Consider the following 23,754-nt stretch of genomic DNA (forward strand, 5'->3'; position numbering starts at 1 on the left):
TTTCTCTGGCTTCTGGTCTTTCTTGTCTCTTAGCATTTTGAGGATGGGGGGGATAGAGTCCCACTTGGTAGGGCTGCCAGAGCTGGGCTTGTACCCTAGAATTTCCAGTAACGTTAAGTAAAGTAGGAAAAACTCCCCTTGCATTTCCTTCTTGGTTCTAGACAGTGGGGAGGGTCAGGCTTATGTGCTGGGCAGGTGGTATGAGGTTATGAGTGCTGGCCGGGGCATGGACCGTGGGCTGTGGGCCCTGGAGAGCAGCCACGTACTGTCTCTCCTCAGACACTACTCTTACGGCTTCCCTGAGATTTCAAAGCGTTGTTGAAATATCCCAACCTTGCCTCAGCTTTTCTTGATTAGGGAATACAAGAGCTAATGTGCACCAGCCTTGGACCGCAGTAAGAGGAGAGAGCCATGGCTCCCCACTGAGATTACCGATGTAGTTAATTAGTAGTTTAAGCCCTCCTCCAAACAGATGGAGAGTCCCAGGATTCTGGCACAGAGCCAGGCAGTGAAGCCACTTCCCCCTTATGGCGGAGGGACCTCCGCTCTCTGCCACCACTGGAGGATGTGGAGGATCCTGGCTGAGACTTCACAGGGAGCAATGATGTTCATCTACGGTTCCCTCTCTGCTGTGTGGCCGGGAAGTTCAACAGTTAGCTCCGTGACTTAGTGTCTGCAGGGCAGGGTTTGAAATGGAGCTCGCTTTAACCCAGGGGTAGGAAGAAGAGAGGAAGAAGCTCCAGTGGCCTGTGGGCTGCTTTGTAAGTGGTGAGAGGCTGGAGAGAAGCACCAGAAGCTTGTTTGGTCTGAAGAGTGGCTCAGACACAGGAGTCCAGTTTCCACGGGAGCTCAGCGATGGTGTGAGGCCAGTGATGGCCACAGGGCTCAGCTGCTTCCTTCTTAACCTCTCACTTGAGGCCCACTGCTGGACTCAGCTTCTGTCCCAAGTCTTTTAGCTTTGAGACAGTTCTCACCCATTGATGTGTGTGTACATATGTATGTGATGTGTGTGTGTACATGTGTGTGATATGATGTGTGTGTATGTGTGTACATGTGTGTGATATGATGTGTGTGGGTGTCTGTGTACATGTGTGTGTGATATAATGTATATGTGTGTACATGTGTGTGATATGATGTGCGTGGGTGTTTGTGTACGTGTGTGTGTGATATGATGTGTGTATGTGTGTACATGTGTGTGTACATGTGTGTGATATGATGTATATGTGTGTACATGTGTGTGATATGATGTGTGTATGTGTGTGTGTACGTGTGTGTGTACATGTTTGTGATATGATGTGTGTGGGTGTCTGTGTACATGCGCTTGGCTTGTGATATGATGTGTGTGTATGTGTGTATGTACATGTGTGTGTGATATGATGTGTGTGTACGTGTGTGTGTATGTGTGTGTACATGTGTGTGTGATATGATGTATGTGTGTACATGTGTGATATGATGTGTGTGTATGTGTGTACATGTGTGTATGATATGATGTGTGTGTATGTGTGTGTACATGCGTGTGATATGATGTATGTGTGTGTACATGTGTGATATGATGTGTGTGTATGTGTGTACATGTGTGTATGATATGATGTGTGTGTATGTGTGTGTACGTGCGTGTGATATGATGTATGTGTGTGTACATGTGTGATATGATGTGTGTGTATGTGTGTACATGTGTGTATGATATGATGTGTGTGTATGTGTGTGTACGTGCGTGTGATATGATGTATGTGTGTGTACATGTGTGTACATATGTGTGATATGATGTGTGTATGTGTGTGTATTCATGTGTGTGTGATATGATGTGTGTGTACATGTGTTTGTGATGTGTGTGTGTGTGTGTGTGTGTTTGTGTGTGTTCATCCTCAGGAAGCCCTGCACACTCTTGCTCAGACTCATCCAAACCCAGTTTTCTTCATCTTACAGGGTTTGGAAGGTACCCCCTGCTCTTCTAGAGTCTGAAACCCCACACCATTCATTCCTGGTCCAACACTTCTGAACAGATTCTAGACAGCAGCAGACCAATTCTATTATTGACACACAGCGTGTGTTGAAGGTGACAGTCCTTCTCCTCCCTGTAAATATCCTGACAGTCTGCACTCACTGGAGTAACCCATATGGGGGCCACACCATGGGGTAGAAACTCTAACCACCCTTACTGTTTCATACTGTTTCCTGAAGCCTCAGGTTGTTGAGAGATGCAGAACCCATCAGATAAGCTGGTCAGAAGCACCCATCAGAGCTGCTTCCACTTCATTTCCACATCTCACTTTTGGGGCCTGGGAGCCTCATCGCTTCCACCTCTAAACCTGCCCCAGGTCTCCCCCATACAACGCTACCCAGGCTTCCATTCAGCCCAGACTTGGGCTGAATCCATTCACAAACCTGCTCAGGGAGAGAGAAACTCAGGGGCTCACCAGGGGCCGTGGGATGGGCTTCTGGGGTTTCTTGGAGCCCAGCTTCTTCATGGCATTGTAGTACTTCTTCTGCTCTTCCGTCATGAAGATGTCCTGGCCTCCTAGGTAGAGGAGAGGGACACGCTGATGTTATTAAAGTAACAAGATTACCTCTCCTCCCCCAAGAGAAGCCAAAGCCTGAGTGTTCTGGTTCCAGCCGTCTCATCTCTGTGGGAAGGATCAGGGCATGTCTGGCCTGAGAGAGAATGGCCCACTGCAGTCTCCCTGCCTGGGTTTGATTCTACAGCCAAATGCTCTACCACAATGCTACACCCACTAAAGACTCTGAGGTGAGCACCTGGATAAGATCCAGTGCCTGGGTTTCTCACGTAAAGCTTATTTCTTTTCTACAGTACTGAGAGTAGAGCGGGCTTGGGAACAGGACTCTAGGAGGAGATGCAGGCATGATGGGAAAGCATTTTGTATATTTAGCATTCATATTTTGTACTATAAATACAGCTAAATAATTGGGATTAGGTTCCTACGGGAAGCATGGAGGTAAGAACCTCCCTCCCTAGAAGGTTGGGATTCTGAGATGTCCTGACGCTGTCCCTTGGGGGCTTAAAGCTCTGGAGTGGCAGGTGCCAGAGCTCTTTCTCTCCCTGTCAGCCCTTCTTAATGCTTCATCTGTGACATTTGGCTCCAGCTGAGGAGACCGAGGCCACTTTGCTGGAGGATGGGAACCTTGGGGAGCATTGCTAACGCTGCAAATATATCTGCCCTAGCAGTAGCAGCAGCAGGCACCAGACAGCGGTGAGGACCAAACCCAAGGGTCGAATATCAGCTTGGTGCTACAGACAGGAAGCGCCATAAGTATCCTTGGCTTTTAGCCACGAGGCCACAGCTGTCTGAGGGACGGGAAGTACAAGATTCATTACCGCGGCGGACACACCAGAGGTCCACTTATCTTTTTTTTCTGTTGGTTGAAGTTGTCGATTATGACCCCAACAAAGAGATTCAGCGTGAAGAAGCCACCGAAAATGATGAAGACGACGAAGTACAGGTACATGTACAAGTTGTTCTCCCAGTTAGGCTGACTGTTGATCTGTGGTCACACAAAACGGGAGATTCGAGGAGGGCACCTGGCTTAGCTTTCTCTGGAAGCCGATGCTGGGACGAGACCCTGTCACTTTATCCCATGAAGCGGGGATTGAGGGGGTTGGGAGGAAGCGCAGGTGAGAAAGGCTGAGGGGGTATTATTAACTAGGCTGCTGCTGTAGGCAACGATGGCTCCACCCTGGCGGAGAACACACCCCACAGTGGGACTGCCAAGGAATAAGGGAGCTGCGATACTTGTCTGTGAACCCCTAATGAGAGTTGTCCAGGAACCTCCCACCCCAGTGCTGCTGGGAGAGGCCATCGAGGAAGGTCTGATGAGCTGAAGAAAGGCTTCAAACAGAGGATGGGGATCCCAGAGGACTCCAGGGGCCCAGGGGACACAGGCAGGACATCAGTTGTGCCCACTGAGGTAGGAAGGCTCTCCCCCATTGTCAGCACTACTCTTACGATGTGAATGTGAAATGTCTCCCACAGGGTTCATTAATGTTTGGATACTTGGATCCCAGTCGGTGCCCCAGTTCAGGAAGGTTGTAGAACATTTACGATTGGAAAGCTGGCTGGAAGACGTGAATTATTTCCTGTCTACTCTGCCTCCTGACTGGGACTGCCATGTGACCAGCTGTCTCCCTCTCTTGTTGTCATACCTCCCAGGTCATGGTAGACCATATGCCCTTTGAGCTGTAAGCCACAGTGATGTCATCTTTACATAGCTTCTTGTCAGGTGTTTGGACATAGCAACAAGAAAAGTAACAAATGTAACCAATTCTACACGCCAGAGATGCCTCAGGAGCCTGTGCGGAAGGGAGAAGCCTGGTTGGGGGGCTCAAATACCCAAAACCACAGCAGCTGGATGTTGCCACAGAGGTGGGCTGTGGAAGCCATGTGACAGGATGCACAGGAGCCGGGGCTCACCTCTCCGGAATCAACAGCTGCATACATTATGTCCATCCAGCCTTTGAAGGTTGCCTGGAAACAAGAAGGTGGAGGACAATCAGTGTCTGTCCCTTTAACTGGGCCCGTCTGGCTCTACAGTAGCTCAATGGGAGGGGGAGAGAGAGAGCAAGAGACTGAGTGAAGAAGGCTGGGGAGGAGAGAGCTCAGGCAGAAAGGGAAGAAAGGGGAAAGTCTCTCAGTGACTTGACTGACTTCACACGACTTCAAGAAATCCAGAATATCGTGGTACTGAAGATGTGGAACCTCCTAGAATATGCTGGGACTCTACTTGTCTAGCTCTAGGGACAACGGGTACAGGCTGTTCTGTGCTCTGCTGGGCCGACATTTTCTCGGTCACTTCCCCGCTAATGCGCGTGACATAAGAAACACACCTGAAAGTGGGAACAAGACCACATCTCCTGCCTACAGTTTCAACGTCATTTTTTTTGAAAGGTCAATGATTTTAAATTTTACTTTTTATTTATTTATTTATTTAAAAATTTAATTTATTCCTCTCTCATGTACTACATCCTGGCCCCAATTTCCTCTCCCTCCTCCCTGTCCAATCCCTCTGCCCGTTTTAGCATTTGTGTGTGTGTGTGTGTGTGTGTGTTATATGTGTGTGTTTTAATGCATGTGTGTGCAGAAGAGAGAGGAAGCTGTCTAGTGTCCTTCTCTATTGCTGTCTGCCCTATCCCCTGGAGGCATACTCTCCCACTGAACCCCAGGCTTGTGCTTAATTCTTCAGCTAGGATGGTGGCCAACAAGCTCTCCTGATGTTTCTGATTCCACGTCCCCAGCACTGGGGTTATAGGCAAGTGCCGACATGACCGGAAGTTTACATGGTTGATGAGGATCTGAACTCAAGCCTTCATGCTCACATAGTAATTGCTCAAGAGCTACCTCCCCGGCCCTGTTTTAGCATCCTTGAGGCGTCAAAAGCAGATGTGCTTTGTAACATATCTCCTGCATGAAGGAGACTTTGCTCTCTCCAGCCTGTTACAGCACTTGAGTAACGTATTTGTCCGGTTTTCTCGTGAGCCCCAGCTCCTGCGTCCTGTCCTGACTATAATCTCCAGTGGTTGAGCATAGTGCCCGATAGACCACAGATACACAGAGGTTACTCGTTCCTCGAATGGATGAGCAAGGGGTGGAAGAATACAGGAACTCACCGGCGAATGAATGTGGCGGATGCTTGAGAAGCTGCAGCCACATCGCAGTGAACCCAGGACTGAGTGAAGGTGTGGATATAGACAACTGAATGGCATGAGTTCACGTGACCATTGTCACCAATGCTACCCGTCACTGCAACAAACTTAATTAGCTGTGACTATCACACAGGAGATAAAAAGACGTGACAGGTAAAGCCCTGTATACTCCCCTGCTCTGTACACCTTATCATAGCCATCTCTCATGATAGCCTCATGGATGGCCCATCTTCCTACTTTATTATCTTAGCCAGACTTGGCCAACGGTCGCCCTGTGAGCTCACACTCATTAGTGAGGGCTTCTCATTTAAGGCTATCATCTGTGGAAATACAGAACGGTCTCAGCTCACACTCAGTGCTGCCTCTTGTAGGATCTCTATGCAGTGCCTTCTGGGAGAAGCTCCATTTACTGAGCAGCCAAAGGAGAGAAAATGACGGATCTCAGACGACTCACCACCTGAAGAAGTGCGAGGTAGCCCATAGCGACGTTGTCGAAGTTGACTTTGACGTTGACCCAGAAGAAGTGGCCTGTGCTGTTTTGATTGTGACACTCAGACTTGTTATTCACTATCGTCGAATTCACGTTGGAAAATGGGTTACTTCTGGTGTCGACGCACTTGGAAAATTTCCCGGCGAAGAGGTTCACGCCCATGATGCTGAAGATGAGCCAGAAGATGAGGCAGACGAGGAGGACGTTCATGATGGAGGGGATGGCGCCCACGAGGGCATCCACCACTACCTGGTAGGAAACGGAAAAGGACCTGAAGTTCCCAAATGTCACTTGTCTGTGCTTCTTACATGCACACATACCTGCATGTGGAGACAGCCCTCAGTGTCACCTTCAGGAACCCCACCCACCTCCTCTGAGGCAGTCTCTCATGACCTAGAACTCACCAGGTACATTAGACTGGCTGCTAGTGAGCCCCAGGGACCTGCTCGCCTCTACCTCCCCAGCTGAGAAACTTTCTCTGCGTGCACACATGCACCTCTCTGTGTGCACACATGTGCCTCTCTGTTGGCACACATGCACCTCTGTCTGCACACATGTACCTCTTTGCTTGCCTTTTAAAATTATGCCTTTTACATGGGGTCTGGGACTTGAATTAGAGCCTCACGTTTGCAAGGCGAGCTCTGTGCTGATTGAGCCATCTCTCCAGCCTACAGCTGATCTGAACACCCCACTGTTGTTTGCAAAGATGTGGTGACTGCTTTGAGCCGGTGGTGGCGGTGGAACTGGGAGGAAACTGGCCGCAGTAAAGGACAGGGTGGGTGGAGAGAAAGCCACAGGGCATAGAGGCTGTGGCCAGAGCCAGGACACCTTCAGGTGGATTCTGGCTGAGGTGCTGGGCGGAGGTTATCTCTACATTGCCAAAGACTGCCAGAGGAAAGATTCACTTGAATTGGGACACTGGGCACTCTGGATGTATTTAGGAATAAGACCATGAGACAGAGAATAATCAGGACCACTTCCCTGAGGGCGTAAGGGGTGGCATTGGTGGGTGATGAGAAAAGAGGTTCTGAAGATCAGACTTGAGGGAGACAAGAGAGTTAGCCGACACAATGTCCTCGGAGTCTGAACAGGAAGGGACAACGCAGAGGTGACATGGGGGCGGGGGAAGTTGGAGAAGGTTTGCAAAACGCTGCCAATCAGAGAAGTCCCAAAACGTGTCTTACCCTCATGCCTTCGAATCGGGACAGAGCCCGCAGCGGTCGGAGGGCACGGAGAGTCCGAAGGGCTTTGATGGACGCCACGTCGGAATACTCAAGGATCTTTGCTATGAGGCTTGTCAGGGAGATCTGGTACAGACAGAGACCAAAGCATTGTCCCAGTGCTCTAGAATGTCATCTGGTGGAAAGAGGCAGCAACTCTGTGCCCCGCCTCCTAAGCCCTGCCTGCCCTGTCTCTCTAGCCCATTGCCCGGGCTCCCACCTTTTTCTGAACCCTTGAATGTCCTTTTCCTTTACTGAATTAAAATGCTTATGAGTATATATTAATTATATATAACGATGGATTTTATATTTTCACAAATACACACACATATCATATTTGTCTCCCACGATTCCCTGTTGTCTCCCTCATCCTCCCGCTGACCACTCCCTCCTCAGATTAGGTCCCTTTTACTTTCATGTCTTACTTTTAGAAGACCCAGTGAGTTTCACTAGGGTTTCTTACAGGAGTGTGGGCGTCTAGCTAGTGATTACACCACTGAGAACATGTCTCCCCTTCCTCCAGCAACCACCAGTTGTCTATAGATCCCTGGGGATGGGTGGGGCCTCCTGAACCCCGCCTCAATCATGACAGGGTAGCGATGGGCCCAATCCTGTGCAGGTATTCACCGCTGCCAAGTGTTCATGAGTGCAATGCCTATGGTATGCCCGAAAGACAGCTTTCCACAGAGCGCCGTCCCTTCCTCCAGATCTACACTCTTTCTGCCCCATCTTCTGCGATGGTCTCAAGACCTATTCATTACACACGTGGAATTCTGGGCAAGAAAACCCATTCTCACTCCCTGATACCCCCAGATACATGCGGTTAAACTTCATTTCCCCTCCAAGGGCCCTAAGAACCTTAACATTTTGATTGACTCTAAGAGATCTGGAGAGCTGAGGTCTCTTCATTGCGCCTATGATAAAACTCATCATGTTGGCTTGAATGTGAAATGTCCCTCACAGGCTCATGTATCTGAACACCTGTCTCCAGCTGGTGATGCTGTTCGGGCAGGTTATGGACCCTTTAAGGGGAGAAGCCTTGCCGGAGGAAATACATCACCTGGATCATTGGGGGCTGGCTTTGAGGGTTTATGGCCTTGTCCTACTTCCTGTTTCTCCCCTCCCCGAAGCACAATCCCTGTTTCTTGTTTGAGGGTGAAAACGTGACCATCCAGTGTCCTGCTCCTGTGCCATCCCTCCCTGTGGTGACGACTCTCCCCCTCTGGAACCATAAGTCCAAATAAACCCTTTCTTCTCAAAGTTGCTTTTGGACACGACTTTTAAACACAGCAACAGAAAAGTAACCAATGTGTTACTGTGAGGGATTTAAAGTTACTCTTCATTGTATTTGCTCAGAAAACTGCGTTGGAAAGAATCCTGCTTCTGTGTATGTGTTTAGATTCCTCTTGGTCCCTTTCTGTGGCCTGCTGGATTGGGACACTTTCGCCCTTTGTAAAATGAAATGGTCCAGTGGAAAGGAAGGATTCAGAAGTTAGCTAGTTCTCGGAGTGGGCAGTTGTCTGAGATCTAGCTTCAGTGGGCATCTGAGGTGCAATGAATCTGGAGCAATGAATCCCGGTGGGTCTGCCAGTTCTCTTTAGGTGTACCCCAAGGGTACACAAGGGACATAGGCTATCATGGAAAAACAGTCGCCCTTCCAGGAATCTCCAAGGTGCTGGGGGAGACATTCTGAGGACAAGTTTAGCTTGATGAAGCTGGGGCCTAGAAGCACAAGATCCTGGTTTGGTGCTAAACTGGGGCTGAACTAATTTACTCTGGTAAGTGCACTAGGACTTCGGAAAGCAAGGGGTCAACATACGACTCCTTGTGTCTGAAACATACCCATTCTCTGAATGGACCATCTATTCTACCTGGCCAATGCAACCACAACAAACTGGATGGACCTCCTTCTTCCATTAATACAGGACTGACACCATCAGGCACTCAGCTGTCTGTCTTCTGTCTGTATCTGTCTGTCTGAGGACAACAAGGTTTAGGCCAGTCTTACATCAATCTTTTGCACACCCTCCAGGGAAGCCTGTTTCCTGTTCGTTTACAGATCGTGTTCTGCTTCGTTACCATGGTTGCGATGAGACACCCAACAAAACACAGCTAAGGGGAAGAGGGGCTCATCTGGCTTGACTGCCAGCTACAACCTGTCAGAGAGGAAGTTGAGGCAGAACTCCAGCAGCATCAGAGCACATTCCCCAAACAGAGCAGAAAACCATGCAGGGACCTCTGCTTGACTGATCACTGCTACTGCTTGTCTGTCTTCATGGTTGTGCAGCTTGGGGGCCAGCCCACACTCAGGGTAGATCTTAGGATTTCAGTTGGCAATCAAGGCAACCCCCCACAGACACACCTAGGGATCAACTAGATCTAGATCCTCAGTTGAGACTCTTTCCCCAGGTGATCCTGGGTGGACATTTAAAACTGACCATTGGGACAGGAAGGATGGAAAGATGGTGGACCACATGGAGAAAAGGAGAATGAGTAGAGGTGGGCTTGGGTAGGTAATAAAGGATGGGTGGACGAGAGGTTAAATGATTGGTTATTCAGTTAGAAGGATGAACCAAAAGGTAAATAGAAGGGTTAAACACAAGTGGGGGGATGGACAGAAGGAAGGAGGCAAGAATGAAGGGAAGACAAAATGATGAACGGGAAGGGATAGCTTCAAGGAAAAGGGTAAATGGGAGAAGTAAAGAGGGATGGACTCTTGGAAGGAAGGACGAAGAAAGGAAGGAAGGAGGGAAGGAGGGAAGGAGAGTGAATGGTGGAACAGATGAAAAGAGGGATGTGTGGAAGGACAGACAATCACAATGAAAAAAGACCCCTTCCTCTTCCTCATCTCCCTCTTCCTCCTCTTCTCCCTTCTCTTCCTCTTTTCCTCCTCCTCTTCTCCCTCCTCCTCTTTCTCCCTCTTCCTCTTCTCTGTCTTCCTCTTCTCTCTCCTCCTATTCTCTCTCCTTTTCTCCTTCCTCCTCTTCTCCTTCCTCCTCTTCTCCTTCCTCCTCCTCTTCTACCTCCTCCTCCTCTCCTTTCTCCTCCTCCCCCTCTTTTCCTCCCCCTCTTTTTTTTTGAGACAGGGTTTCTACATAGCCCTGGCTTCCTGAAACTCACTATATAGGCCAGGCTAGCCTTGAACCCACAGAGATCTGTCCTGAGTGCTTAGTTTAAAGGTATGCACCATAACCACCCAGCTTAAGAAGAGACTTTAAGGTGACCAGGGCTGGAAACCAATGACCTCTACACAATGGAGGTCTCTCAGCAAGTGACAAGCCAGAAGAAAACAGTTCCTTTTCATTTGTGAATAATTATTTCACATGCACAGAACTGTCACCTGTGACCGATTTCAGCCCTCTCAGTGAGTCTCTATGCCACGGTGGCCATGATGCCACTGGCTCACTGGCATCAGGAAAGAAAGGAGTTGCATGCAGGACTGTTACAGGAGTGTTGCCAAACTAGGCTAGACAAAATGCTCTGTCCTGGAGCCCAGCCAGATTCAGGAGGCAAATACCAGACACGGACACGTTTCCTGACATTGCTGATGTGGAGGCCCTGGTGCAGGTGGCTGCTGAAGATGGGAGACAAACAACCCACGGCTTACTCTCAGCTAGACAGCAGTGAGAAAGAAACACGGGCTGGCATATTGAAAAGCCAAGAAGGAGATGGCCTGCACAGGGGCAGAGCAGTGGAGTGGCTAAGCCGTGGGAGTGATGGTGGATTGTGTGTGGAGCTCATGGCCGGTGCTCTGATGCAGGGGTTAGCAGTCAGGTGACAAGAGTCCCTACATGGGAGTTCCAGAAAAAACCTTCTGTTGCTTCTGCTGCTACCAAAGAGGAGCCAATGCCCCCAGCTCAGGGGTTCACAGGCATAGCTGCACCTTGGAAATGACTGGTCAGGATCTCCCCATGTCCTGCCTGGCTAGGGTGGTTTTCAAAAGTTCCACGGGTACCTCTAGCCTAGTCATGGAGAATAAAGCTAGCAGGCAGACAGGTTCTGTTTGAAGACCATGGTGCTCTGAGATCCAGAGCCCTGGCGATGGGTGAAGGAGCATGAGAACCCGAATGTCCACATTATCCTGCTGTAGTAGCTTTATTTAGCAGAAGCCGGAGACCTGCAGGCTCACCCGGGGGTCACCACTGCATCTGAATTGTGAGCTTCCTGGAGCTTCCCACTCACCAACATGCAATGTTATCCTGACTTCTCACTCAGCGGGAAAAGCAGTCCCCGAGAGACGACGGAGATCAGCCTTGCATCTGTTCTAGCGGTAGCCACCTGCCTCTGGTGAGATTCCCACCTCCGCCCCCTGCAGCCCACTCACGTTCACGATGAGGAAGTCCAGCCAGCACCAGGCATTGGTGAAATATTTTTTGAAGCCATAGGCTACCCACTTGAGCAGCATCTCAAAGACGAAGATGAAGGTGAACACTCTGTCGGTGTACTCCAGCACGGACTTCACTCGGGGTTTCTCTTCCAGGTAGTTATCCTCAAAGGCCTGCAGGGAAGGGAGGAGAATGACCAGTAGCACAGGAGTCCTGATCCTTAGCAGGGGGCAGCCCACTCTGCCCACAACCTCAATAGGAAAGTGGGGGAGGCACCATGGTCTCTAAACCGAGACTTTGCAGCCCACAGGGACATCCAGCCCTGATACTTCACAGGGCTGTTGGGAACACGTGAGAAAAGAAACCTCAAGCTGGATTTTGGACGCAAACCAGAGGGATGTTCACGGTGACTTTTTTTTTTTTTTTTTTTTTAAATATAAAAGCCTAGAAGGATATCTGCAGGCAGTCTATGAGAGGGGAAAGAATTGCCAAGAAACTTCTGAGAGTGAGCGTTTTATTTCGTGGGTAATCAAGGAAATCTCAAATAAAAGAGAGACGCTGGTTTTTCTTTTCTTTGTAGGTAAAGATAAAAAGGGACAGAGACGGTCCCAGCTCTGGCATATCCGTTGGGCATTCTCTCTCAGGGGTGATGGATGGGAGTGAGAGGCGGCCAGTCTTTGGGAGCCAAATGGGTGTCAGGAAGCCAGTCAACTTGTCTTCAAGGCTGTGCTAAAGACACTGGGGCTACCAGTGTCTGCATGACTCTTCCCATGAGGCTTCAGTCTCCAGCTGCTGGGAAGAGCTTCATGGCTTGGATCAAGTTGAATCCACTTGGGGAAGTGTTTAACAGGTTAGATGCCCTAGGACATTCCAAGGCGTCCACGGGGAACCTTGGGTTTATTTATGTTTGTCTCTGTGTAGGACAACTCTGTGAAGCCCTGGATGCTCAGGGCTCCTGTGGGATTGGCTGAGGCTGGGCACCGTCTCTTAGCTCCTTCCCCTGCCCTACCCTGCCTTCCTTCTGTGCTTCATCTCCAAGTTCTCCTCAGTACGCTGATGGATCAGGAGATGTGGCTTCAACATCTGCCTCTTGGACCAAACCTAAGCCAGCCAGGCGTTCATAAATCTCCAACAGTCATTCGACGTCTCTGGGTGTTGTTCACCACCTCCGTCTATTACTCAATAGCCTTGACCACCGTTAACTATCCCTGGCGGCCATTAAATATCTGATCATCGTTCAGTTTCACTCAGTATTTCAGGCAGTCATTCAACATCTCTGGTTGTCATTCAGAAAAAATAAAATCTCCGATAAGTATTCAACATCTCCAAGGCAGCGCTGAAGATGTGCGGTCCATGTGAGGTGGGGCTATGGGTGCTGACGGAGTAAGTGGGGGCACATTCCCACAATGCCGTGGCTGTTGAGCGAGTGTTTGTACGAGCACATTTCCCGAGGAGATATAGAATGCGCACATGCATTTATTTTTATAATATTTATATATTCTATGCATGAGGAGGCTGGGAAGAGCCACCCCAAAGTGTTTCCAAAGTGAGTTTCTCTTTGAGTGACAGGAAAATGGCTGATTCTTCCCCCTTTACCTTTTTCTATAATTTCCAAGTTTTTTTTTCCCATTTTACTTTGTCAGATGAAAATTCATGTTTTTTTTTTTTTTAAAGCACTCAAAGTAAAAGCAGAAAGAAGCCTAAATTTGGTGCCTGTCTGTTTGGTCCCGTAGGAAAAAGAGTCAGGGACTGCGGGGAAGGTGCTGGCGGTGGGGCGGGGGCAGAACAGCTGTTTCAGGATTTGAGTTGCCCCCCTGGGAACAGGGAGACTGGCGCTAGACAGTAGAGAGAGGAAAGAGGAGGTTGCAGCAACGAACAAAGAAGGGACCTTTGCTAGGAGGCCTGGGGGAAGACAGGAGCTATGAGGTGCTGGGAGAGGGGATCCACTGAACTGCTTTGGCCATTTCCCCTTGCCTTCCTCCTCCCGGCACCTGTCTCCTCCACAGGCTCCTCCTTATGGCCAGGAGGCCGTACGCTGGGTGGTCTGGCATTCAGTCAGTTCTCAAGCACTCAGCAGAATTTTTTTTTTTTTAGAGAGCAAATGACACAGGACAAGCAAGACAAACAGACAGGGACATGGATAGAGCTGAGGGAGAATGGGGCTCTAGTCCTGGCTTCCAAACAGATTAGCTTGGACTCCAGCCGAGCCTTTGATGCTAGCATTCTTGCCTATGAAGCCTGGCCAGCTAGAGACAGAAAGTCCCTTCTGGTGTCTGTGTCACGTTGCTTAGTTAGGGCAGGCACTCCATGCTGCCCTGAGCCTAAGGCCATGGGAAGAGGACTTCTTTCCTTGTTCTCCGAGGCTCAGCCTTTGGCCGGTGGCTTTGGGAGCATCTCAGACCCTATCCCCTAAGACCTTGCTATTCAGAGTGGCTCTCAGCTGACGGCATCAGCCTCAAGCTGCAGCTTATTGGAAATATAAGCTCTCGGGTTCAGTCACCAAGCTCTCTAAACAGGCCTGCGATCATGCAAGCTCTCCAGATGACCAGACGCGAGGAGGCGATGCTTGAAGGAACCGTGATATCTGAAGAGGTAGCAGGCATGCGGTTTGTTAAGACAAGGGGAGATGGTCTTGATCCTCAGAAAAAGGCAGCGTGCTCTGGAGGTCAGGGGGTAGAAAGCCAAGGCTTTAGGGATCCACTCTGGGTGAAGTTAGGCTTTGCTACTGCCTAGTGGGTGACGTTGGGAGAGTCCTCTGATGGTTTGAATCTTAGTTTTTCTGTCTGTTAGGTGGGAGACATGCCCACATTGCTTGAACAGTTTGTATCTAAGCTTAGAATGCCATGAGAGGGATGCTGAGTACCTCCCCTGAGGTGATCAGGGCTAAAACCTTCCTCCCATCTGTAGCTGGGAACTTTCGGCTCAAGCCTTGGGGGCAGCCCACCGAGACAGCTCTAGCTCCAATGCCTTCAGATGGAAGTTCGGACCAGTTGAACACCATTGAGGCAGGGACCCCACTTCCTCCTTACCAGCGCTCCACTGCTGAGCAGGATCATGAAGATGATGAAACTCTCAAACCAGCTGTGCTCCACGATGCGGTAGCAGGTCTTGCGCACCTGCCAGCCTGTGGCCCAAGGAGACTTGCTAGTATTCACGTTGCAGCAGGGACAGCGGCGAGTGCAGCCTGTGGGGGACAGACGGTGGACAGGACCCTGGTTAGTTCTAACTGTCAATGATGTAGGTGGACTCAGCCCACTGTGGGCGGCACCATTCCCTAGGCAGGTGGTCCTGGATGCTATGAGAAAGCTAGCTAAGTGTGGGCCTGTGATCAAGCACGAACAGCATTCCTTCATGACTCCTGCTTCAAGCTCCTGCTTGAATTCCCTGCCTTGACTTCTCTCAATAGTGACCATGACTTGGAAGTCAAATAAATGCTACCCTCAGTTACTTTTAGTCAAGAGTGTTTTATCACACCGTGGCACAGAAGGTAAACTAGAATAGATAGTGATGGATAATGCAATAGGACATCGCTCTGGTCTGCAGAGAAACACTTGTGCTGGGAAATGCATTTCTGCACCACTGGGGAAGACTCCTTTTCTGGATCACAAGAGGAGCGGCCCCTCCCAGCTCGGCTTCTGATCTAGCCTATTAGGGGTACCTCTCATCAGGGCCTTGATATTCAAATGCCCTTCCTAGGTTCCTTCTTTAATATAAACAAACCTAGTTGTCTCTGTCCTTTTGTCTACATATCTCTGGAAGCCTGATAAACCCTGAGTCCTGAATTTAATGTCATCTGGGAGGCTACAGCCTGACCCATGCTGGACTGGGGAACCACCACACAGCTGGGATAGGGCCTGGATCCAGCTTAGCTGAAATTCAAGTGGAGGCAGAAACTCAGCGGAATGCTGATCTCACAATTTCCACTTATTTAAAGCCACCAAGGCCATAATCACCGTCACAGTAGGAAGTAAGTATTTGTCTGTTCATCCATCATACGAGTGTTTAGGGTGAATATGATGTGTCTCACTTCTGTAAATGCTATGGGGGAAAGTGGATCAGTCTAGACCCACTTTATAGGATGGCACCAAAGGTCTAAGGGAGCAGGCACCCATGGCCTTTCTGGGGAGGCTTTCACACCCCAACCAGTTCACAGTGACACCGGTATAGTATCCTTCCCCCCTTCCACACTCAAGAGGGCTAGTTTATAATCTGGCAAGGTGTTCCCGAGGGGGAGGAGGGAGGAGGGAGGGCACAATGTGCTCTAACGTGGATGTCCTAGCTGTGGTGAGCCTGTTTGCTCGGTTCCTGTGAACACCAGGTCATGGTTCTGGGCACAGAAGTGTTTAGCTCAGTGTTGGCCGGGATGCTCGCTCTGGTTAGCACGAGCGCGAGGAGGTTCATGACTCTTGTACCTTCTGTGAAACAGTCATCGGGCTCGTCCAGGTCATCTGCCAGCTCGGGGATCTTCCTCAGGATTTCCTCTGGGTCCGGGCAGTCCACCGTGCTGCCCTCAGAGGAGCTCGTGTCATCCACTCCCTGCAGGGCAGAGGCTGGGGCAGTGAACGTGGCTCTTTGAAGAACCTGGCTCGTCTGCACGTGGTCACTGCCTGTCTGGTGGTGCTGGGATCCTTGAAGGGTAAGGAAAGCCCCTGTAGGGCCCAGGCTCTGCTATCTGCTGCTTTGGCGTCCTTGTGTGTTTAGGACTCCACACCTAAGGCCAGGACATGGATGTTCCCTGTGGAGCCCTGTGGCTTGGCCGAGCCAGGATGCAAACCTCCGGGCCAAGATGGAGAACTGGCAATGGCCCGAGACACCATAATTATACCCATAAAGATGCTCAGCTTTCAGTGCGCTTGAATATTTAATTGGGGAGCTGTGTTGTGGGGCCCTGCCGTCCTCCCAGCAGCACTGGCCTGTAATGTCTCCAGACGAATTCAATTAGGAGCCAGTGTTAGTGAACCTGATCGCTCGGCTAATGGAGCCAAATGGTAGGGAGGGACCCCATCTGTCACCGACAGGCCCCTCCCTGCCTGGCCAGGGTCATAGCCAAGAAAACAAAATTGAAATCTATGCTCAGGACTTACGGACAGAAAGCAGGGAGCGGGGAAGGCTAGACAGGGGCTCCGTGGGACAGGACGCCCACGTGCGGAGGGTCACAACCCCCCACCCAAACTACATCTCAGTCCATTCTGTTATCTTCGTTTTCTGTGGTTGCTCTTGCCTGGGCTCAAAGCCAGGAGCTGACATTCCTCACACGGAAGGGCTTGATAAGTTGTGTGTGTGTGTGTGTGTGTGTGTGTGTGTGAACTGTGTTCGTCTTATCTTGGCCAAGTCACACAGCTGCACTTGGGGCCGAGTTAAAGTCCTGTGCCCCTTGCGGTGGCAGCAAAAATGCTAAGTGTCTGGAGCTCGTATGTGCATCACGTGTGCGTCACGTGTGCGGGTGACTGTGTGAGAGTGCATGTTCACTCACATGCAGGTGTGGGTGAATACCTGAGGTTAGAGTTAAATGTCTTCCTTTGTCGAACTCCACAAAAGGCAGGGTCTCCCACTGAATGTGGAGGTCGGACTTGGAGCATGGACTTGGCTAGATTGTCCACCAGGCACCAAGGATCCCCTTGTCTCTGCCCCTCTCCCCACAGCACTGGGATTATAGGGGTGCACCACGAAGCCAAGCTTTTTACTTGGGGGCTGGGGGTACAAAGTCAGGTCCCTGTGCACGCCCACCAAGCACTTTGCCGACTGAACCATCCTCCCTGCCCCGAGATGCCGACTCTTAATAGGCCTCTCTTTGCAGAGAGACTCTCCCCCAGGATTTGTAAGTGACACTACAGTTTATTTTTACCTCCCCCGGCATCCTGCAGCTGAGTGTTCTCCCTGCTCGGTTTTTGTGAGGCTGTCAGTTCTCTCTGCACCTGTAGACAGCCTCCCTCTACCCCAGGCTGCTTTTGGCTAGAGAGAATGATGTGGACAAAAGACGGAGGGGGGGCATCCCCGGGAAGACTCCCCCGCCCAGGGAGCACCTCCGACTCTTGCCGTTGTCTCTGAAAGATTACCTGACTCTCTTTGTTCACTGTCTTTTGTCCCCCTTTTCTTGGCTGTCATTTTCTGGGCACTTACTCCATTTCAGACAGGACCTGAACATTTGACGAGCAGTTTCTCATCTAGGCTTCCAAATAACCTCACCAAATAGGCACTGCCACACAGTTCTATATAGGCAATGCCACACAGTTCTATATAGGTACTGCACACATCCTATATAGACATTGCTCACATTCTATATAGGTGTTCCACACAGTCCTAAATAGGTATTGCATACAGTTCTATATAGGCTTACACACATCTTATATAGGCATCCCACACAGTCCTATATAGGTACTGCACACATCCTATATAGACACTGCCACACAGTTCTATATAGGCATTGCTCACATTCTACACAGGCGTCCCAGACAGTCCTAAATAGATATTGCATACAGTTCTATATAGGCACTGCACGCAGTCCTATAGATGATGACGTAGATAGATGTTTAGAGAGCGGAGCTGACTCAGGTCCTGTAGCCTGGGGTACCCATACTCTCCTCCCATCTTACAACTAGCTAGGGTGAGGTTCAGCAACATGGCATGGTGTGAGTCACTGGAGGTTGGCAGATGGTCCCGCAGCCGGGAGCAGCCTTGTCCTGTCCGCACCTCATATAGGACCAACACTCCTGACAGTATCCGTCCTGATGTCAGGCCTCTCTAGGAAGCTCACATACCTACCTCGGCAGGGACCTGAGGGCTATCCTTCCTCTTCCAGCTCTCACCCAGGTATGGAGCCAGGTCCTCAGAGGACATCACGGAGGCTGGGCTTCTGGCTGCCTGGTGGTTTTCACACTTTTGGACTTGGGGCAACTGCTCCTGCCGACGAGAGGGCCCGTCTGGGTGAGAGTGGATTTCAGTTGACCGCTTCCGAATGGGAAGAGCTTTTGCACGTGACAGGCCTCCAGAGCTAAGGTCTTCACACGTGCACCTTCCATGCATATAGTGTACATACGTGTGAACTAAGTGGGGGGGTTGTATAGGTCTGTATACAGCTCCAGACTCCATTTGCAGGTATGTAACCTTAGGAAATCTATTTAATCTCTCTGATTCTTTTAGTTCCGTGTGCAAAACCAGGGAGGTGAGATTTACTTCATGTTGTTCTTCTGATCACTAAATATATTAACCCTTATACAATCCATTTCGGGCTCCATAGGCGGTAGCCGTCGTCATTGGAACCTTGCCAGAGGTCAAGCTGGCCATGGGCTAAGGTCACTTGAGCACTCCTATCCCCAAGGACTCAAGGGAACCAAACATGCCCCTGAGTTGCAGGCAGCTATCAGAGAGTTCGTGCTCTTTACTCCCGGGAGGTGACACTCTGGCCTCAGCTGTCACTCAGACGAAGGAATCTAGAAAATGACAGTTGATAGCAGCTGCTGCTGGCACACAGATGACAGCTATGGGGGACAGAGAAACCAGTTTGGAGAGCTGTGGACACCAGGCATAGTTTCAGGGCCTGGCCAGCAGCCTTGAGTGTCCCTAGGGTCCCTGGATCCCTGTGCCCTTCACTGAACACAGTGCACTCCCTGAGTCACCAAGGTTTGTGAGGGCTGATGTACCAGCTTAAAGCACTAAGAGCCCGTGCAAGGTGTTGAGAGAGAGAGACTCATCATCAGAAGGCCTCAGGGTGCCTTCAGTTCTTTGGTTCTGAAGGGAATGCCATTTCCTTCTGAGATCTCTTGTGTGGAAGAAAAGCCTGTGAAGGCATCAGAGAATGACCAGGACTTTTCTGTTCTGGCAGAGATGAGGTGAGCCTGCTTTCTGGTGGCCTCCTGGTACTGGAGATGCGCCCTTAGCTGTTCATGTAAGAGCCTGGGCTATGGGTGTGGGGGCACCTGTGCGAAGGAGAACGAACGTAATGGCAAGCGCCTTGGAGTGGTCTGCAGCTTGCTTGCTGCCCCTGCCCCCGTTTGCCTCCTCAGGACGCTGACTCTTTGTTCTAGGCTTTGGTGAGGTGGGCGCTTACCCTGGAATGCTGGGTGTGGCTTCAGCCTTTATTCAGCTGGGGTGCCTGAGCTTGGATTTCCAGGAGCTCAGGTCTCTGACACTCGTGTTGGAAAGCCTCTCTGGTGGCTAATCTACTTGGTCATATTTAGAATCCCCATGGAAACACACCTCTGTGTCCTGTGCTGAGTAACGGGGAGAAAGTGAGCTGAGCACCAGAATTCACCTCTCTCTGTTCCCTGACTGGGCCCCAGGGTGTTTGTGCTGTCCTCACCATGAGGGACTGACAGGCTTTCAGACCACGAGCCAAGCACGTCCTCCCCACATTAAGTTGATTCTATCAGATACGCAGTCACATTAATGAGAAAAGGAATGAATGCAGCCTGCTCATCAACAGTTCTCCTTTCTGCCTAGAGCCACTCTGCCCGACAGCCCCTTCCTGTGGCCATCCGTCCTCTAAGGAGACTTCTTACCTGTCCCTTGGGGTCGTCTTCCTGCCAGGAGCTCTGCGAAGCCTGCTCCATATTTTCCTCGAGCTCGTCGAGGTCAGATTCCCCCTCAGCAATGGGCACAGAGACCCACACGTTGGGATCAGTGATGAAGTCCCCGTGGTTCTCCTTGGGGCTACCGAGAGCTGGCTTTGTCAGGTTCCCCACTGCAGCACTGACAGCGTCAGTGGCAATGTGGTTCTTGGCCTCTGAGCTGGTGAGTGGGGGCTTCATGCCCAGCTGGGTATCCACCTTGGGCCAGCGGAATCGGCAGTGGCTGCTGATGTAACTGGCGATGGCCCTGCTGGCCCGATGGCCAAGTACCTGGATCCTGGCCAGTGCTAACTGCAAGTTGTTCACCTCCCCGTCATCCTCTGGGGCCGTGAGGTTGTCTGCGCTGAAGGAGTTCAGCAGTAAAGCGATGAAAAGGTTGAGCACCTGAGAGAAGGCATGGAAGGGAAGACACATCCATAACTTTGCACGGGCTGCTGGGAGACAGAGAGAGAGAGAGAGAGAGAGAGAGAGAGAGAGAGGCAGAGAGACAGAGAGAGGGGCAGAGAGAGAGACAGAGAGACAGAGGGTGGGGTAGAGAGAGAGAGGCAGAGAGAAAGAGAGAGACAGAGACAGACAGAGGGGAGGCAGAGAGAGAGAGGGAGAGAGAGAAAGAGAGAGAGAGAGGAGACAGAGAGATAGAGAGGACAGAGAGACAGAGACAGACAGAGGGTGGGGCAGAGAGAGAGACAGAGAGAGAGAGACAGAGAGAGAGACAGAGAGATAGAGAGGACAGAGAGAGAGAGAGAGAGAGAGAGAGAGAGAGAGAGAGAGAGAGAATGCTTTGCTTGGCCTTCCTCCTTTTCATGCAGCGCAGGACCCTAGCATGTGGGAAGGTGTCACCCACATTCAGGGAGCTCTTTCCTCCTCAGTTACGCCTCTCTGGAAATGTCCACACAGGCACACCCAGAGGTGTGCGTCCGTCCCAGGTGATTCTAAATGCCACCCCCCCCCGCCCCGCCGACAACCAATATCGACCATCACAGAGGTTCTCCAGCATCTTCACGGGCACAGTCTTGATCTCTTTGGCCTACCATTGCACGCGTGCTCCCCATGATAATGTCTGTGGGGTGAGCGTGTGCCTGTGTATGCCTGAGGACCAGCCCTGCTGGCACTCCTCAGGAGCACCCAGCTTGTTTTTACTCAACTCACTAAACACATGAGGCTGGCTGGTCAGCAGGTCTTGGGATCTGTCTCTGCTTCTCCAGCACTGGGGTCACAAGAGGGTGCTGCCATGCTTGTTTTGGGGTGAGGGGGATTGAACTCAAAAGCGTCATGCTCACAGAGCGAACACTACACTGACTGGGCTGCCTACGCAGCTTGTAACTCACCTGCGAGGGGGTTACTACTCACCACTAGGTTGCCCAGCACCATCACAGTCAAGAAGAGGATGAGGCAGATGGATTTCTGGCTGACCTCCATGCAGACCCACATGTTCTCAATCCACTCCCCGCAGAGAATTCGGAAGACGACCAGGAAGGAATGGAAGAAGTCACACATGTGCCAGCGGAGCTTCTCACCGTTCCACACGGAGACGCCGTCCTTGCGGCACCCGTAGTCCTCTGAGAGAAGCTGCTTTCCGACCAGGGCAAAGATGAAGACGATGATGGCCAGGATGAAGGTCAGGTTGCCCAGGGCCCCCACGGAGTTCCCGATGATCTTGATGAGCGTGTTCAGGGTGGGCCAGGACTTGGCCAGCTTGAAGACCCGCAGCTGTGGGAAGAGAGACACTGTCTCGGGCCCTGGTTGCTCCTCTCACCGTCTTCTAACTGAAGTCTTGACTGGAAGCCAAGCTCCAAGTGGGCTAAGCACCAAGGCACCTCATGCGTTTGTGGGTTGCGGGGTGGGGAGGGCTCACAAGAGGCTGTTTTCAAAGACATTTCTTGGAGCTATGATCACCTTCCAGTGGTCCCTACGTTGAAATGTACCCCACCAACCGGCAGACCCAGGGACCTCACACCAGGAAGGCTGTTAGCCTGTGATCTGTTTCACAGCCATACACTGGAACTCTCTGATGTGTTTGGCTGTAACTGGGACTCACAATAACAACAACCTCACTCTTGACTTGAAGAGGGCTAGCTTCCTTTGCTCAGGGCACAGTCTACTGCATCAGAGACACATTGGTCAATTGTTTTTGTTTTTGTTCTTTTTTTAGGGCATTTTGTATCTTGGGACGGTTGATAGCATTTGCTGTTGCCACTAACTCTGAAACATCATGGATCCAGAATGCACACTGGGACTGACCAACCAACTCTCTTACCTTACTGAAGTCCAGTCATGCCTGGCCTGGTACCTAACTGGTCTGTGGGGTACATGGAGAAAGGCGGTGGGCCCCTTCTCTTGTGGAATTAATAGTGACTGAGCTAGGATGGAGATTTAAGCCTTTCGTTGTAGGGGACGGGGTCATGGCTTGCCATAGAAGAAGGAGGGACTAAGTTCAATCTCCAACACCCATATAAAACTTGGGTACAGTGGTGAGCACCTATAATCCCAGCCTGAAGAGGCAAAGACAGGAGGGTTCCTTGGGGTTTGCCGGCCGGTCAGCCTAGCTGAATCGCTGAACTCCAGGTTCAGCTAGATCAAGCAGTAATGTGGATCTGCCACACTCCTACATCAGCCCTTGCTCAGCTGTCATTAGAGAGGCTTCCTCCTACGGCAGACAGGAGCAAATACAGATCCGCAGCCGGACACTGAGCAGAGAGACCTTGGAACACTCAGCCGCTATTAAATCCCTTCCTTCAGGGCTCAGGGAACCTGGTGCAAGAGGAGGCAGAAAGAGTGTAGGAGCCAGAAGGGATAGCGGAGGCCGAGAGAACAAGGCCCTCTGTATCAGCTGGGCAAGGCTCAGGTGAACTCAGAGAGACTGAGGCAGCTCGCACAGGGCCTGCATGGGTCTGCACCAGGTCATGTGTGTATATACTACGGCCTCAGGTTAGTGCCCCTCATGGGATTCCTGCCTGTGCGGACGAGTGGGTCTCTGATTCTTGTGCCTTCTCCTCTTGGGCTCTTTTCTTCTGTTTGTCTTGCCCAACCCCAATGCCATAGTTTTGTTTTATCTTCATATATTTTATTTTCTTATGTTTTATTATTATCTCTTAGAAACCTCTTTGTTTTCTAATGAGAGACAGAAGGGGAGTGGATCTGGACAGGAGGGAAAGTGGGAAGGAACTGGGAGGAGCCGAGAGAGGTGAAACTATTCGGGATATATTACGTGAGGGGGAAAAAATGTATTTTCAGCCAAAGGGGAAAAAGCAGAAGTTGTGGAGAGTGGATTGAGGAAGACACGTGATGTTGACCTCTGACCTCTGCCTTCACGAGCACACACGTGTATACAGTTGCCCTCACATGAGCACACAGACGTGAATGTGCATGCAGAGAGAGAGAGAGAGAGAGAGAGAGAGAGAGAGAGAGAGAGAGAAGAAGGAGGAGGAGGAGGAGAGAAGAGAGAAGAGAGAAGAGAGAAGAGAGAAGAGAGAGAGAGGGCCTTAAGTATAGATGC

General features: G+C 50.7%; 1 protein-coding gene across 1 annotated transcript in view; it reads right to left on the reverse strand.

Annotated features, from left to right (window-relative positions):
• Scn10a (sodium voltage-gated channel alpha subunit 10) overlaps positions 1-23,754 on the reverse strand; it is a 112,742-nt gene that overhangs the window by 6,626 nt on the left and 82,362 nt on the right. The window contains exons 16-26 of the mRNA XM_032909574.1: positions 21,609-21,968; positions 20,190-20,642; positions 18,454-18,591; positions 16,104-16,227; positions 14,721-14,875; positions 11,691-11,864; positions 7,331-7,453; positions 6,111-6,395; positions 4,428-4,481; positions 3,360-3,501; positions 2,418-2,518 (exon numbers count right to left, since the gene is read on the reverse strand). Coding sequence (XP_032765465.1) covers positions 2,418-2,518; positions 3,360-3,501; positions 4,428-4,481; positions 6,111-6,395; positions 7,331-7,453; positions 11,691-11,864; positions 14,721-14,875; positions 16,104-16,227; positions 18,454-18,591; positions 20,190-20,642; positions 21,609-21,968 — 2,109 coding nt within the window. The remainder of the gene's footprint in view (positions 1-2,417; positions 2,519-3,359; positions 3,502-4,427; positions 4,482-6,110; positions 6,396-7,330; positions 7,454-11,690; positions 11,865-14,720; positions 14,876-16,103; positions 16,228-18,453; positions 18,592-20,189; positions 20,643-21,608; positions 21,969-23,754) is intronic.

This window comes from Rattus rattus, chromosome 8 (assembly GCF_011064425.1).
Source record: "Rattus rattus isolate New Zealand chromosome 8, Rrattus_CSIRO_v1, whole genome shotgun sequence".
Lineage (NCBI taxonomy): Eukaryota > Metazoa > Chordata > Mammalia > Rodentia > Muridae > Rattus > Rattus rattus.